Source organism: Cladophialophora immunda (genome assembly GCF_000835495.1).
Source record: "Cladophialophora immunda strain CBS 83496 unplaced genomic scaffold supercont1.3, whole genome shotgun sequence".
NCBI lineage: Eukaryota > Fungi > Ascomycota > Eurotiomycetes > Chaetothyriales > Herpotrichiellaceae > Cladophialophora > Cladophialophora immunda.
Window position 1 is genome coordinate 1,698,308 of NW_015622543.1, and position 16,494 is coordinate 1,714,801.

The 16,494-nt window shown below is 55.5% G+C and overlaps 5 protein-coding genes across 5 annotated transcripts; 1 reads left to right on the forward strand and 4 right to left on the reverse strand.

Annotated features, from left to right (window-relative positions):
- Positions 1 to 24: 24 nt before the first annotated feature.
- PV07_05105 (uncharacterized protein) lies at positions 25 to 1,592 on the reverse strand. The gene is made up of 5 exons (XM_016391977.1): positions 1,435 to 1,592; positions 1,249 to 1,378; positions 1,058 to 1,181; positions 555 to 997; positions 25 to 485 (listed from the first exon to the last, which is right to left on the reverse strand). Exons 1-5 carry the CDS (start codon positions 1,573 to 1,575, stop codon positions 166 to 168), a joined length of 1,158 nt encoding a protein of 385 aa, XP_016249496.1. The 5' UTR covers positions 1,576 to 1,592; the 3' UTR covers positions 25 to 165.
- A 269-nt stretch (positions 1,593 to 1,861) lies between these two features.
- PV07_05106 (uncharacterized protein) lies at positions 1,862 to 4,296 on the forward strand. The gene is made up of 3 exons (XM_016391978.1): positions 1,862 to 2,309; positions 2,431 to 3,092; positions 3,146 to 4,296. Exons 1-3 carry the CDS (start codon positions 1,890 to 1,892, stop codon positions 4,146 to 4,148), a joined length of 2,085 nt encoding a protein of 694 aa, XP_016249497.1. The 5' UTR covers positions 1,862 to 1,889; the 3' UTR covers positions 4,149 to 4,296.
- Positions 4,297 to 4,762: 466 nt separating this feature from the next.
- PV07_05107 (uncharacterized protein) lies at positions 4,763 to 5,634 on the reverse strand (the record flags this gene model as incomplete). The annotated part of the gene is made up of 1 exon (XM_016391979.1): positions 4,763 to 5,634. The coding sequence occupies one exon, from the start codon at positions 5,632 to 5,634 to the stop codon at positions 4,879 to 4,881; it is 756 nt and encodes a 251-aa protein (XP_016249498.1). The 3' UTR covers positions 4,763 to 4,878.
- A 5,292-nt stretch (positions 5,635 to 10,926) lies between these two features.
- On the reverse strand, positions 10,927 to 11,704 carry PV07_05108 (uncharacterized protein; the record flags this gene model as incomplete). The annotated part of the gene is made up of 1 exon (XM_016391980.1): positions 10,927 to 11,704. The coding sequence occupies one exon, from the start codon at positions 11,702 to 11,704 to the stop codon at positions 11,018 to 11,020; it is 687 nt and encodes a 228-aa protein (XP_016249499.1). The 3' UTR covers positions 10,927 to 11,017.
- Positions 11,705 to 12,271: 567 nt separating this feature from the next.
- PV07_05109 (uncharacterized protein) lies at positions 12,272 to 16,460 on the reverse strand (the record flags this gene model as incomplete). The annotated part of the gene is made up of 7 exons (XM_016391981.1): positions 12,272 to 12,521; positions 12,611 to 12,726; positions 12,789 to 14,744; positions 14,824 to 15,771; positions 15,828 to 16,012; positions 16,071 to 16,182; positions 16,251 to 16,460. 7 exons carry the CDS (start codon positions 16,458 to 16,460, stop codon positions 12,272 to 12,274), a joined length of 3,777 nt encoding a protein of 1,258 aa, XP_016249500.1.
- Between the last annotated feature and the right edge of the window lie 34 nt (positions 16,461 to 16,494).

Below are 16,494 nucleotides of genomic sequence, written 5' to 3' on the forward strand. Positions count from 1 at the left end.
GATCCAATTCGTCACAGTGCCTATGCCTTTACCTCACAGTTACAAGGAGTTCCATTCCCCACCATCTTTTCTTCAGTTGAGATAGTAGTGGCGCTAACTAATGCCATGCCTATTTCTACCTATTGACTGGATAAGTCCTCAAGACGGCAACGCAGCTTGCTACAATCATCCAACGCTTTTTTCCAGGACAATCACGGAACTACACGCCGAGAGGCTGTAGGTGCGAATTTCCTTCTGTTTCAGCCCCGAAGTGGTGATTAAACTCTCCCATTGCTTGCGGGTCCTCTCCTTGCCAGCGAAGAGGATATTCATCGACATATCCTGCATCGCAGCCTGCCACGGCACGTTTGCATCGGGGAGGACAATCTCGTCAATCAGGATGATTGAATCGCTCGCCATCGCCTCGGAGAGACGAGATAGGATTGTGAGACACTCGGTATCGGGCCAATCATGCATGATCCGACGAAGATAATAAAACTTTGCATCTGGTCGGGGACGCGATGTTAGCCACTGGAATTGGGCTACAACTTTGCACTGGTAGGTGGCAAACATACCTCGAACAGTCTGCCTCTCGAAGAAATCTTGTCCAATCACTTTGACCCCGTCGATTGGGGGCAACTTGTCAATAGCCTGAGGGAGATCCTCTAGGACAAGACTTCCATGGAGATTTGGATGCTTATCGAGCAGTTGCTTACACTGGTGGCCGTGGCCACCTCCCACATCGACGAAGAAAGGTCTCTCGGATCCGGACGGAACGTCCAGGGCAGCTTGATTGAGCACATCGAGACCGTTGAGCCAGGCGGCGGACTGAATGGCGGTCATGATCTGCTGAAGGGCAAGGAAGTTCTTCGGGCGCTCAGACAGCCATTGAAAGGCCCCAAGGCTCGTCTTGTGCCCTTTCTGGAACGGTGTCTTTGTGTTCTCAATGATGTCTTGGTACTGTGTCTCAGCGAGGAATGACGGGAGGGCTTGGATCGCAGGACCGCAAGTGTCGAGGCTAACGGCAATTGAGTCATTCAGAAAGGGTTATAGTGGCCTCAAAGGGAAAAGAACTTACGCATGGGCGATACCAGCATCAGCGACGGGACTGGCCAGGAAATAGGTGAGGTTGTTGGGTCGATATTCACCTGAGCCCGGGTTGTCGAGGAAGCCGGCAGATGCCAGGTATCGGAGGATGCGTTCTACAGGATTCAGACCATTATCAGCTTGGCTAGGGTAATAGCCCACACCCTTTGAAGAATGACTTACCAACCAGATCCGGGGATGCCTTGGTTTCTGTAGCCAACTGAGACCCGCTGACCGAAGTCGAACCAGAATCGGTCAACTTCCGGAAGAGGCCAAGCTCCACTGCGACATAGGTTACCGAGAGAGAAATTTGCTGAAGTTGTAAGTCAGCAATCTCCTCTGAAAGTCTCAGCACCAATGCGCACGCACCGCATTGAATATCCTCATAATGACATCCATTGGTGATTCAAGTTCTCGTTGGAGACGCAGCAGTGTATCGAGGATGCGAGACTTCTCTGCCTCGCCGGCGCCCTTCGCCAGGGATTGTATTTGATCGACTATGGCTTCCATGATGGTGAGACAGAGCGTGTACAGAGTGAAATCAATACAGAATTCTACTTCGACTGGGATTTAGCACAGTTTATATACGATGCCCTTGGTATAATGTGATCTGGATGCAGCCAATCACATCTGCCGGAATTTCCGTCCTCCGGACTTTCCGGGCATGGAGCACGCTGATTCGCTCATTTGTAACAATGAGGATCCACAGTCCGGTCCAGGTCTTCAAGAAAATGTCAGCCTTGCAATCTTGGAGACCATCGTGACGTCGATCCTCTACCCTCTGCATGGTAGATCGACGAGCTCTTGCCTACGGAGAGACGAACATGGAACCAAGGCCAGATACTAAACGTGTGATGCGTCCGCGTCGCCCGCCTCGTCCGCCTCGTCCGCCTCGTCCTGTGTCGTGCCACTATTGCCGCTCCAAGAAGCTGCGATGCAGTCGCCAGTTCCCCTGCGATAACTGCGCCGTGAAAGGTCTAACCTGCCAGCTCTACGACCCAGCCAGAGGGCCGCCTCTTGGTGAAGAAACCCAACAGGAAATCCCCTCCGCGTTGATCCGTTTCAGCTCTGGCAATTCGTCCAGAATGCGGTGGTCGGCCAAAGAAGGTCTTAGCGCGACCAACAATGTCCAACTAGCTAGCTGGACGAAGGAGAACACCACTCCGGCACCAAATCTACAATCAGACACTGCTGCTGACGACGTCAAACTGCTCGAGTCGGGTATGATGGATCAAAGTTCGGCGGTAAGTGCTGCTTAACCATATCGAAGCTGTGGATCCCACTGTCCGCTGCCGCTTTTCACTCTTTGTCACATCCTGATTTGAGACTACCAAACCTGGGTTGCCATATGCTCACTGATCTCAGGCCCTTTTCTGCCCGGACAAGATTGTGTGCCGGACGTGTCCGGTTCGGCAGATCACAAGGACCACTTCTTATACATACCTGGATCCACCTACCCCCTCTTACACCGTTGAGCCCGTCAAATGCGTCTGGCTCCCACGGCGCGAAGAAGCCAAGGTCTTCGTGGACAAGTATCTCCGCGATATTACTTACATTCACCATGTCGTCCATGCTCCATCTCTACGAAAGCTGGCGGACGGCATTTACCACGAGCTGGATCAACGTCAGCCCATTCAGCCCGGCCGTGTGGCTTTGCTATTGAGCATCGTGGCCAGTGCAACGTTTATATGGACGACCCAGGACGACCACAATTTGTATCGCTCGGTGGACGATGCGAGAAACCAATCCGCCTCCTGGGTGATTGCAACCTTGGACATGCTCGACCACTCACGCAGGACTACCAATGGCTCTATCGAAGACGTTCAGGCACTGATACTTGTATCATTCCTAGTCTGCAACATGGAAGGCACGTCGCTCCGATATTTTGAGCTGGTGTCTAGAGCTATAACTACAGCGCGACAATTATATCTGCACCGGATTGACCACCCATCGCGTCGTCCACAAATCGATTCGATCCAAGCCGAGGTCGGACGAAGGGTCTGGTGGTATCTTGCCGCGCTGGACTGGTACGTCGTTGTTGGCGAGGGCGTAATGAGATCCTTTGCTGACTTGGGTAAAGGATTCTGAGCAGATTCCCGGGACCTCATGAAGGGATCTGCACCGTGCAGCCACGGCAGATGATGGTCAACAAGCCGCGCAACATCCCGGACGAACATGTGGTGGAGGGTCTTCCCCTCGTCGGATTGCACATAACACAACCCACATCAATGTCGTACTTTTTGCAGAGAGTACGACTTGGAGAGCTCTGTTACCAGGCCAGCAACCAATCCTCAACCGACAATTGGGAAATTGCCACTTCTGACGAGATCATGGAGGTCGACGCCCAGTTTGAGAAGTTCATCAGTGACTTCCCCCCCTTCTTCAACCTTGAAGACGACGGTGATTCAACGAGCGCCGACAGAGCCTCCAAAGACCCCGCAATCATTGTCCAGGCTTACATCCTCACTGGCATGGTGCAAGCGCGGCGCTGCAAGCTTCACCTCCCAAGCCTGTCGCGCAGCCCGGCCGAGCCGAGGCTGGCCCGATCACGGCAGATTTGTCTCGATGCCGCGCGAACGATCATCGCGGCCGAGCGACGCCTGGAGAAGGAAACCGCCATTCCCTTTGCGCTGAGCCGGTTCAGGTTCGGCGGGACGCTGTACTGCCTCTTCCTGGCCATCGTCACCCTGTTGTTGGACGTTTGTCTGAACAAGGCCGCCGCCGTTGATCATGAGGATCGACGCAGGTCGGAGCTGGCGCAGGCATTCCAGATCCTGGAGGAGGCCCAATCCCAGACGGCCATCGCCACGACCTTGCTCGAATCTCTCCAGAGGCTGGTCCACAAGTACAAGGTCTCATTGCCCGCAGTGGGCCAGGATGTTTCGATCAACAGGCCCGTAATGCCACCTGCTGACATGCCTTATGGGCTCGGAACTGGAAGGAGCAACACTGTCCCGGACCCGGATGTGTCGAACCCCGAATTCCCCTTCTTCGACGAAGTCTGGCAGACGTTTGAGGGTGGAATGCAGCTGGACGAGTTGGACCTGGAGAGCATATTTGCGGACATCAACAGTTTTATGTGAACCCCCGTGGTGCACGAAGCACGCAGAGAGCCCTTGTATCCGTGAAGAAAAATGGGTAGAATTTTCCATTAGAGTGAACATGGAGTTTTGCGCGGGAGAAAATCGGCCTGCTTTTCCCATCCATAAAAACGCTACCGTTTTGCGCTCGTCGCCTCGTCCGTTCGTTCGACATCCTTCTCAATCTTCGCCACGGTCAGCGCTATATACCTTCCCAGCCTTACGAGGGTGAACTGACACAGAGCGTTATTTCCTCATACCCTGAACATCGGCCGGACGCCCGCTTCTTAAACACGCCCATGATTGTATGTTTCTTCCCTACCAAGGCGGTCAGGACTTCCCGAGGGCCAACTGGAAGATGTCGCGTTGGTAGATGGCAGAAGGTTGCCCATATTTCGTCCGCCGCTTGGGGTTGGTCGCGGCTTTTGTCATGTTGGACTTCCAAGCCCATCCTTTGCGGATGCAGTGTGTCTCTGAGAGAAGGTCCGTCTCATCCTCCATGATGCCAAAGGTCAGAAGTCTCTTTTCTTCCCGCCGGTCTGTCGTTTTGGATTATGCCCTACCATGTCGAATCTTCTCCTCTCGTTCTCGGAGGGCGTGCTTCTGGGTCATTTGCCGGCGTTGATCACAATGGGTTCGACGGCTGGGCAAACAATTCCGGGCATCCACATTTCCGGTTCTATCCGTAGCCAGGTACCATGTACGCTTCTGCTCCGAGCTCGTGGCTCATAGCTCATGTACCTTCACTGGTGACTTGAGAGTGGTGTCCATGATGATCGTATGGGGTCGACAGAGGTACGGCAGCAGGGTCAAACGGCGGATGAAGTTGGCCATTCTGGAGCAGATATTGGTTATACCAGTTCGGATCTCCCAGCGGCATAGTATTGACGTCCCATTCCAAACCCGGGTCCAGGCTCGGGCTCGAATATGAATACTGTGGACAAGGGAGGTCGGCACCGGGCAGCATGCCCATGGGTTCGGGCGAGACGAACCACTCTGCATTCCCACTGATGCAGCCGTCGGGGTCGACGTGACCCTCCAGATTTGCAGGGAGTAGCGTCTCGAACGAGAACGACCGGAAATCCACATCCACATCCCAGGCCGAGTTTGGCTGCTGGTTCGATTGAAGGACCGGCGTCTCGGTATTGTCGCCCCAAGCACAGTCCTGGTTCATGTCCGAGTGGGTGGGTGACACAGATACCGACAGCTGCGAGGAGTTCGACTGTGACTGTGACTCTGACTCTGACCCTGTGGCCTGCCTTCGCCGCTTCGACCAGAGCCAGTCCGGCGGCTTCTTATCCACCGTCAGGAAAGCGCAGGGTTGATTCTTGCGCCGGCAGTTCAGACAGCTATCCTGCTCTCTCTTCGGCGTCAGCAGACACCGCGTCTTGCTCTTGCGGCAGCCCACGCAGGCGATCGAGGCACGGTAGTAGCCGAGTTTGGAACCTCGCGAGGCCGGCGGCTGGCGAGGGCGCGAGTACGACGGCATATTATGGTGAGGGTAATGACAAGCACGCGAGAGTCGTGATATTCGGCTTTGTTTAATCAGAGTGGTCTCGGGGATGTATGCCATGGAGAAGTTGGAGATCAGAACAAGTCCCCCCAGTATTCTTATCCAAATCCTTATCGCGCCATGGGACGGTGAGGTCCGCTCTGCTAACGGGGGGCACGGGACGGGGCTCACCCAAAGATGCAAGCTATCTCGCTCTTGGTATCCCAAGGGCTGTTTCGGCTAGAGACATGACTCCGTTCTGTGATACGATGTCCGCCGAATCCAACGTACTGCTGAACATGGAGTAGTTTTAGCTTTGGGTGGCGTTTTTGGGGTCGTAGCCTACAGACACGACAGGTTACCGGTTCAAATACATAGGTATAGATCTAATGGCGCAACGCATCCCACTTGTTATATTGCTGAACTAAGGCTGGACACACAAGAGCCATAGTCCCGGGATCAGTGGGGGACTGGTTGCTCCAAGCACCTAGATACTCTTGTATCCATACCGCCAGGTGCCTCTACGCAATACTCTTGTTGGGAACCACCGTCTCTTCCCCATCCACGCTGCCCGTCTCGCCGCCGACCCTCCCTCCCAGCCGCGCGGCATCCTCCTCGATATGCTTCGGCACGATGACCGTGTCCTCGTGGAAGTAGTTCGTGTCGCCGACGTAGAAGACGGTGACGGTGTACAGGAAGAGGATGCCCACGAAGTAGCACGCGAACTGAAAGGACAGCTGGGTGATGTAGGTCCCGCCGTTGCCGTCGATGATGAAGCTGAACATCATGCCTAGCGCGGTCGTGCCGCGGAAGCACGACGCCCGTCGCGCCAGCCGCTCCGGGTCGTTGGTCAGTGCGCAGATGACGTACTGCGTTGCGATTTGGTAGATGCTGCCGATAGGAATCAGCCGCGTTGTACCAGTCAGTGGATTCATCGAGATTGTTTGCGTGTAGGGTTTGACTGCGGGGTGGTGCTTACCTGTAGACACTCCCGTAGATGACATATATGACAAACGCGCCGGCGAAGGCGGGATCCGTCCAGTCGGTAGACGGCCCTGCTTCGTGCCGGTTCAGGTGATGTTCAGCGAGCCACGCCGCCTCTGCGGCACAAATGGCCAGTGTGATCGCGCTCATCACCGATATCCCGATCAGCGCCCGGGTCTTCCTGCGCCCGAATCGCGGATTGTCCAGGATGTAGGTCATGCCGAAGCTGGCGGGCAGCTGGATGAAGTTGAACATGACGTTGTTGAGCGAGCGGGTGCGGAGGTTGAAGTAGTAGCCGTTGAGCGAGCTCTGAAGGGCCAGGGCCATCTCGGCGACGAAGATGGCCGGGAGCAGCATCATGAACCGGAAATCCCTGATCATCTCGAGAATGCCACGCAGCTCGCCCTTCAAAGACGGCTGCTTGAAGATGGCAATCTTGGTGCCGTCGCTGCGCACCACCTTCGCGGGCCGCACGAGCAGTGTCAGGGCCAGCACCATAGCTAAGACCTGGATCACCACGAAGACGACGTATACTGGGGTGGGAGCACCGGCGTCTTGCCGCGCGCTGTGCATGTTGATGCCGAGGGCAACCAGGGCTGCGACCGTCGAACCACCTGCTGCACATGAGGATCTCCGTCAATGCATACATTTGGCAAGCTCACCTTCACACATGCACCATTGGATTGTCATGAACAGAGCCTTGTCCTTCTCTTCGGCGTACGAGTATGCAATTGCGCCGGCGGACGCCCACAGAAGCGCAGCCGATACTCCTTCAATGCCTCCACCCATGTATGCCAGCCACGAGTTTCCCGTTCGGTCGAAGTACCAGAGACCACCTGCAACCAGCGTGAGTAGCTAGAGAACAGGAACAAGGAACCAGGAGTAGTGTGAGGGATAATAACTCACCTGTGTATAGACTGTATCCAATCGACCCAAGAAAGACCGTATAATTTGGACCGATGAGATTCATCACCGAGCCGGCAAACCACCCGGTGATGAAGAAGACGCCGTACAAGATGGCATTGACGTTCGCAGCTACCGTTTGAGACGACGGTTTGCCTCCACCGGCTCCGAGACCTGTCAAGGCGAGATAGATGCCAGGGAGACAGAGGAGCATCAACCTGGTCGGGATGTCAGCACTCTATTTAAAATACCTCGACATTCGTGCCGCTGAGAAAAGAGGGAAGAGGCTTACCCAGCAATCAGATTCTGGATGAAAGGGTGGTTGAGGCGCAAGTCTGCTCTCTTGAGCTCCATCGTGAGGCTCGCTTGTAGCTTGTCAGATGATATGAAGGGGTACTTGAACCTGGTGTTTTATAATTTATCGCGATGACACAGTGACAAGCAGCAGGACCCCTCGCTGGGAGACATGAAGTAGGTTGCCCTTTTATACACCGACCAGGCGCCAGGTATTCAAGCAGCACGAGAACCGTGGAATGATGCTGGAGCACATCTCACCGTCGTATCATGGCCCGCGACCTCTATCAAGTCACAAGGCAACGGACCCATGCTGATCCTCTTCTCCATCTCGGCACTGTATCAGTCGCCCATGCGGAAAAGGGCCCAGGTGGAGTCCATGATGATGGCAGAGGAATGCGGTGGAGATGCAGCACCGACCACGAAGATCTGGAGAGGGAAAGAGAGAGTAGGTCTCTCCAGAAGAAGGACGGTTACACGGAGAGTGTCCGGGAATATGAACTGCTACAGGGCCAGCAGGGCGGCAAGGGCATCTACAGGGCGAAGAGGGGGACATGGCGTGTCGACACTAAATAAAGTGGACATCGGCACTGTATCTGTAGCCAACCATGGCGCATATACAACAAGAGGCGCCCCGACGACCTTGCATATTCTTGATGCCATTGCAGAATACCAAGAAAAGGACTTTGACATGGCTCAATGCACGCTGCAGAGGCTTGCTTCATTGGGAGAGAGATGGATTTACCAATATCTACTTGTAGTTGTCATCGCGGATCACCGTTGAGGAGGAGAATCTTCCTCAGTAAGTTAGGAGATCATAGTGGGCATCTCGTACGATGCGAGTTTGCCGATAGTATAAAGGACAGTGGGAAGGCTTCCATTTGTTACAAGGGCACGAATGCACTTATCCAAATCGCAGAATAAGACGAAACAACAATGAATCCCATCCGGTTCACCCTTCCACTCTTCCACGGATCATTTGTGGCATCGTCCAGAAATGCCTGTAGAGGTTACATGAGACGGCAGTGCCGTCAGAACACTCTTCAAGTGCGATCATTCGCCTCTCGCAACAGACTGTACTCTGCTTCGACCCTGACCGTCAACCAGCAGAGGTTATGGGACACTCTACACCACACGGCACAGTGGGGGGCGACGCCCGAAGGAGGTGTTCGACGACTGACGCTCACCCCAGAAGACAAGGCCGTCCGTGACTGGTTTGTCGACACGGTTCAGCAGTACGGGGCAACGGTCAAGATCGACGAGATGGGAAATCTCTTCGCCATCAGGCCGGGTCAAAACAACGACATTGCTCCCATCGGCATCGGATCACACCTAGACACCCAGCCCGCGGGAGGGCGGTACGACGGCATCCTAGGTGTGCAAGCCGGGGTCGAGATCCTGAAAGTCTTGCATGAAAACGACTACACCACATATGCCCCGATTGCAGTGATCGACTGGACGAACGAAGAGGGCGCTCGATTCAACACGGGCATGTTATCTAGTGCTGTCTGGGCAGGCAATGTGTCGCTCGAGGACGCGTACAACCACGTAGACTCCGATGGTTTGCGGTTTAAAGATGAGCTCGCGAAAATCGGATACCTTGGCCCCGTCAAGGCCACCCACACAGCAAACCCGCTCTCTGCTCATTTCGAATACCACATCGAACAAGGGCCCGTGCTGGAAGAAGACTCCAAGTCCGTCGGCGTTGTGACGGGGGTCCAGGGAATGACCTGGCTCATCGTGACGGTGAACGGGCGATGCCAGCACTGTGGCACCACGCCGATCGATCGACGCGCCGACGCCCTTCTCGCGGCAGCGCAGATGATCTCACGCATAAACACCGTGGCCTGGGAAAACCAGGGCGTGACCACCGTCGGGGTCATCAACTCGGAACCACAATCGCCCGGCACGATCCCTGGGACAGTCACTTTCAGCGTCGACATCGAACATCTCTCCAACGACACTCTGGACAAAATGGCCCAGATCGTCCGAGAATTGTGCGCATCTATTGCCGAGAGCAACAGCTGCACCGTCGACATCAAGCAAATTTGGAGGAGTGCCGGGGTGGAGTTTCACAAGGATTGCATCGACGCGGTGCGGTCGTCGGCGATTGAGCTCGTGGGCAAGGACGGGTACAGAGAGCTGCCGGCCGGGGCTGGCCACGACAGCGTCAATACTTCGTACATCTGCCCCACGTCGATGGTGTTTATTCCGTCAAAGAATGGGATATCGCACCACCCGAGTGAGTATTCAACGCCCGAGGACTGGTATGTCAAGGTCTCTGCCATCATATTACAGGGTTATCTCATGCTAACAACTGCTGTTTGACAGTGCATTGGGAACGCAGGTGTTGCTAAACGCCGTGCTGCGATACGACCAGAGTCTCAAAGCGCGTGGAAGGCCTGGCTCTTGACAGATGGACGTGTGTTCGGTGTCGGGAAGAATCTGGAATTGATTACAGCTGTCCAGGAGGCCATTTTAGAACAATGCCCGTGACTCACTTCGAGCTCTTGAAGCGTTGTGGAAGCCTGGTTTGTTTTCCGACCTTGGGTTCTTGTGATGTGGAGATGTTGCCATGAACAGGACAGCAACGAAGGGCGTAGCTGGACGGAATTGTGCGAGGCAAAGGTGTTGTGAAGTGATGCTTCAGGGTGGCAGACATTGGAGAACGAAGGGCAGAAAGCGACAGAGACTCGAAGTGAGACGTTGGTGTCGAGAAGCATCGTCATTGAACAAGGGAGGGAGAACTTCGGGCGGGTGGGCTTACTAGGCTGCAATGGGCGCCGATTTTGGGCGAGACATCTAACTCACCGCCTACCCGTAGCATCTATCGTGCTAGGCGGGTAAAATGTGACAAGAGGGCCTTCCATTCTGTTCGGAGCCTGTGTTCTAGGGGCTGTAGGCCCGCTTCTTCCCTCCTGGCCGATTCACGCGCCCCTAAACAAGGCCAGCTGTGACCGTACGGCAGGGCCGCTCGGCTGCCCTAGCACAGGATGGCTCTGCTTCTGTCCTAACTAGAGGCATGCCACAGCCAGAAGTGAACCTCACCTCCATGCAAAGCCGCCCACTACATTTCCAGCACAACTCTTTCGCAATATAGGCGCCTGACACACACACACACACACACACACACACACACACACAGCAGTCTTCTGGACTTCCCAGGGCGAACCCGACAATAGAACCTCGTCCAAGATATCTACACCTTTCGAAGCACCAGCAGCCTCCCGCCAACATTGGTCGTCGATCTCAACCCCACCACCTCCGACCGCAAGACCTCGATCCTGCTGGCACCAGCGGCAGCAGCCCTCAAGCGCTCGACCTCGGCGCTGAACCCGGCGCTCTCCCAGATGTCGTCGAGCACGGTGGCGACGATGCATCCTCCCGGTTTCACGACCCTGACAAACTCCTCGACCACCTGCGGTCCCACGTGCCCGCGCGTCAGGGTACCCACGCAGAGCACGGCGTCGAAGAAGTCGTCGGGCTTCGCGATCGGACGCGGCGCCGACAGGTCGGCCTGCTCCAGCGCGCCGTAGACGCCCGTCCCGCGCGCCACCGCCAGCATGCCCGGGCTGATGTCCAGGCCCGTGACGGTTTGGGCGCCGAACCGCGCGAGCTCGACGCCCACCAGCCCCGTCCCGCAGCCCGCGTCCAGGATCTGGAGGCCCCTCAGCCGGGCGGCCTCGCCTCGCCGGTCGCCGTCGAACGCATCCGCCAACGCCTGCGCGGCGAGCCTCGGGGCGGCGTACTCCTCCGCCTCGAGATCCTTGTCGTACTCCAATGCCCACTCGTTGTAGAGATCGCGTGCGTCGGCCGCGCTGGAGAGCGCATAGGCTCGTTTGAGGAATGGGTTGTCGCCCACCGGATGAGTGGTGGAGTCTGCCATGAATGTAGGTATGCACAAGAAGCGATGTACCAGATCTTTTCTCCTCCCTCGTCCGAGAAGTCTTGCTATATTCGGTCCCTTGGGAAAAAGCAAAACAACAGCAACGATTCTGGAGCGTTTGCTAGCCAGGTTATAGCAACGAGCGCTGCATTCCTCGGCCAGTTCAATGCAACACCTGTTGTTTCTGCGCGATCGCGGATTCCGGTCTGAGCTGAATGTTCTTGGACATTTTGTGACCTGTTGGCTTTATGGACAAATCCTGTCCGACATGTAGCGGAAACCTCCGACGATGATCGTTACTTTTCGGATTCTGCACCAACGACGCCTCTACGGACTTCGACAGTGACGGCATGCGCTGCGCTCGCGTTCCCAACTGAATGAAGGCGGATGTTGTCGCAAGGTTCGAAAGTTATATTTGTCTGGCAAGGTGCTACATCTGAGACGAAGATAAAATAAGAAAACTTTCAACTACGAAGAAACCGACCCTCCACTTAGGAACTTGAAAAACTGACCTCTCCATCCTCCCCTTATGCAAACCCTCCACCGGACGCAGTGAACGGCGGACTATCACTCCATCCCAATCTCCTGCAACCGCACCAATTCAGCATACCTCCCGCCTCTGCGCATCAGCTCTGCGTGATTCCCTCGCTCCACCACGCTCCCCCGCTCAAGAACGTAGATTACGTCCGCATGCTGGATCGTGCTGAGGCGGTGGGCGACGGCAATCGTGGTACGGCCCTTTGCGGCACGGTCGAGAGCCGCCTGGACGGTGGCCTCAGAGGACGAGTCCAGCGCGGAGGTGGCTTCGTCCAGGAGTCTTGAGAGCATCACGGGTCAGTGCGGCTCCGGGGGAAATCTCAAAAGGAGAGGTTTTGGGAGCGGGCGGGCGGGATGGAGCTCACGTACAGGATTTTAGGATTGCGCAGGAGCGCCTTGGCAATGGCGATGCGTTGCCTTTGGCCGCCAGACAGCAGACTGCCCTTTGTACCCACGGAGGTGTCGAACCCGTCGGGAAGCGAGAGCTAGGATCCGCGGTCAACTGGATTGCTCTTCAAGGCAGAGGGCAGCTTGTCGGTTGACTTACAATGTAATCATAGATGTTGGCGTCCTTGCACGCCTGGATAAGATCCTCCTCCGACGCGTCCTCCTTGTCGGCGAGGACATTGTCTCGGATGGTGCCCATGTGCAGTGTGGTCTCCTGGCTCACGAGCGCCAGCTGCCGCCGGTAATCCTGGACCTGGTAGGTCGAAATCTCGTTCCCGTCCACGTAGACCGCTCCGGCTGCGACATCGTAGAACCTCTCGAGCAGCGAGATGACGGTGCTCTTGCCACTGCCACTGCCTCCCACCAGCGCAATGAACTGTCCCGGCTCGGCGGTGATGCTGACGTTCTTGAGGACCAGCCGACTGGGGCGCGTCGGGTAGAAGAAGGACACGTCGCGCAGTTCAATCTGGCCCTTGAGTCCATGCCGTACGGGCGTTCCTGTGACCGACCAGGAATCAATACTCGGTGTTCGACCGAGGAGAGTCTTCACCCGAGCGGCAGCCGCCCTCGCGTTGCTCATATCCCCGGCGTACGAAAAGATGGCGCCAGCCGCTTGTGATCCCCAGATAACGGCGACGAAGCACACGAAGAACTGCTTCACCGAGTACTCGCCCTTTGCGATCAGGGTGCCTCCGTACCAGAAGGCCAGGCCGCTGGCAAAGAACATGAGGGATTGCGAAGTGGCGTAGAGCATGGAAGACAGGAGCAAAGATCGAAAGTCCTGCTTCAGCTGCTGCCCTAGCATTGCACTGTACTGCGAACAGACATCTCGTTCCATCCTCAGCGAAGCCACGGTACGGATTGCGGATGCAGCCTCACAGGCGAACCCCGCTGCTTCTGTTTGACGTCGAGTCCGTTTCTCCAAGTCCACCATGACCCAAGTCCGGAGGAAACCGCAGGCGAGCAGGAGTGGCATCGTCGAGGTGCACACAAGGGCGAGTTTCCAGCCAAAGGAACAGGATACGGCGATCGCTGCAATGATTGATACCACAAAGTTCAGGAGCGCCGCGAGTGTTGCTCCACTTATACCGGCTATCATGGTGGCCTCGGTGGAAAGCATGGATGCAAGTGCTCCAGAAGCGTTTTCCTTTACATCAAAGAAGGCCATATCTTGACGAAGAATGGCGCGGAAGGTCAAGTCTCTGGTATGCCGGATCAGCCGAGACGACGCCCAAGCAAAGGCCATGCCCTGAATCATGTACAGGACCAGGATGGTCAGTCCCAGCATGAGCAACATCCCGCACCAGAAATCAATGTCGTGACCACCTGTGCTAGCACTAGGATCTACCAGCGAGATGATTGAGTTCCCGAAGAGGATAGCGAGGATGGGATATCCTGCTCCCGTGCCCATCGAGACAACAAAACCGAGTGTCATCCATGACTGTTCGTTTTGGTTGAGAGACCATATGAACTTAACGAGTTCCCAGAGATGGTAATGTTTCTGGTTCTCGTGTTTTTGGCACGTTTCGTCTGTCGAAGTTTGCGTCGACAACCGGTTCGCCGCGTTCTGGTCCTCAGAATCGACAACGCCACTGCGAAGGATTTCCGTATCGGCAGACGGCTGAATCGAGTCAATTTGCTGAGCCTCCACCATCGAGTGGTAGTCTCCTCGGTTGCGCATCAGTTCTTCGTGGGTACCTTGCTCGACGAGTTTCCCTGCGTTGAGAACCACTATGTTGTCAGCGTGCTTGATAGTCGACAGTCGATGGGCAATCACAAGAGTGGTTCGATTTTTGGAGGCAGCGTCCAGCGCGGCTCTTACAAGGCTCTCGGCCTGCAGGTCCAGCGAGGCAGTAGCTTCATCCAGAAGAAGAATCTTGGGGTTCGACACGACAGCGCGTGCGATTGCAATTCGTTGTCTCTGGCCACCAGAAAGGAGCATTCCCCGTTCCCCAACGCGAGCCTGAAATCCGCCGGGCAAGTTGGAGATGAATTCATACGCATTTGCCGTTCTCGCAGCCTCTTCAATCAGACCGGTCACTTTCTCTCCTGCTGCCTACTCACGTCAAACCCGAGTCTAGTTAGCGATTTCCGAGATTAGAAGCGTTGGGGCGGGTCTGCTGAGCAGGGCTTACATGCTCAAGTTCTGTTCCACACAGTCCGAAGCGGATGTTCTCGTACACTGTGGTGTTGAACAGAATGGGCTCTTGACCAACAACGGCAATCTGGGCCCGAAGCCAATGTAGGTTTAGTTCCTGTATGGGGAGTCCATCGAGGCTAATCTCGCCGCCGACAGGACGATAGAAGCGTTCTATCAGGCCCACCAGAGTCGACTTGCCAGATCCCGACTTGCCCACAACAGCGGTGACCTTGCCGGACGGAATAGAGAAACTCAATTCATCGAGGACGACCTTGTCTGGGCGTGACGGGTAAACGTGTCGCACGTTCTTGAAGACGATCTCGCCTTCCACAGTCGAGGGTTTTTTGCCAGCTCCGGACATCGGATCCAGGGGCGATTCCCGGTCGATAGCCTGAAATATCTTCTGGCCAGCAGCTACCGCCGTCGCAAAGGCACCGAAATGTGGCGCCACGTGTCCGATGGACACTCCAGCCAGCATGGAAGAGAACACGACCGTGATGATCTTCGACACCGAAACGCTGCCATCATGTAGCAGGCGCGATCCTTCCCAGAAGGCGAGGCCGTACTGCAAGTTCATGATGGCCATCATCGCGGCGATCATAAAGGCCAAGAAAGCTTTGCTCTTGAAATCGAACCGCTTGACGTTATCCAGGTGCATGCCGAAGTGTTTGGCCAGCCAGTCCTGTGCACCAAAGGCAGTGGTGGTTCGAATGGAAGTAAAGGCTTCTTCAGCGATGGTGGCTCCGATGGCGTAAGCATCGTTTGCCTGCGCCTGGTACTGCTTGATTCCTTTGCCAGCACCCCCCATGATGAGAATGATCAGAACGGTCACCGATAGCATGATGAGTGTCAGCTTCCAAGATCTGATGAAACCCACCGCAAGGGCTGCGAAGAAAGTCGTAACTCCTGCGGCGGTAAGGCCCAATTTCTGAGATATACCATCCTGACATGTCTTAGTATTCTCTTCACAGACGGCAGACCGATTGAAAAAGCAATCACCTGAATCATGTTCATATCGCCGCTTATGCGGCTGGCCACTTCTCCGGCCCCGATACTGTCAAAGAACGCAATGTTCTGTCGCATAATGGATTGAAGGTATGCTTCACGCGTTCTCCGCGTAATTGCCTCACCAGCGAAGGAGAAACCTTGGATGGCAATGAAGACGGCAACGAAGGATCCGATTCCTGACGTGGAGGATTGTCAATAAGCAGGTGTACGAGTTCAGATTCCAAGGCCACGCACCCAGATATACGAAGTAAAGAGCAAGTCTCGAAAGCTGATGATTGAAGTCTGATGTAGCTGCTGATCCCGCTTGAAAACCTGTGAACCGTCCAGCCAAAGATCCTAGCACAAGCTATCATCATGTCAGCCTGGTAACTATTACCTAGACGCAGGTACAATGAAGCTCTCAAGTCTCCTTACCGTCATGAGGGGTTGCACGGCTCCCGACACGACGGCGGAGGAAGCAGACAGGGCCAGAATACAAATCTCCTGTCTGGAAGCATATCGAAACAACGTCCAATACGTCACCTTGACGTCCGGTACCTCTAGCTGGGAAGTGAGGATGCTATCGCGTATGCTGTGGTCTTGTATGTCGACGTTGTGCTCAGACTTTTCGGCCATGCCAGCCATCTCATCGAGGGGTAGGCCCGTTGGGCGTCGGGTC

Bases quoted from the DNA above. Each gene is read 5' to 3' on its own strand.
- PV07_05106 (XM_016391978.1), top strand. From the start codon at position 1,890: ATGGAACCAAGGCCAGATACTAAACGTGTGATGCGTCCGCGTCGCCCG. The intron at 2,310-2,430 runs GTAAGTGCTGCT...CACTGATCTCAG, and splicing joins TGATGGATCAAAGTTCGGCG to GCCCTTTTCTGCCCGGACAA. The intron at 3,093-3,145 runs GTACGTCGTTGT...ACTTGGGTAAAG, and splicing joins TATCTTGCCGCGCTGGACTG to GATTCTGAGCAGATTCCCGG.
- PV07_05105 (XM_016391977.1), bottom strand. From the start codon at position 1,575: ATGGAAGCCATAGTCGATCAAATACAATCCCTGGCGAAGGGCGCCGGC. The intron at 1,379-1,434 runs GTGCGTGCGCAT...TTACAACTTCAG, and splicing joins TTATGAGGATATTCAATGCG to CAAATTTCTCTCTCGGTAAC. The intron at 998-1,057 runs GTAAGTTCTTTT...AATTGCCGTTAG, and splicing joins GATGCTGGTATCGCCCATGC to CCTCGACACTTGCGGTCCTG.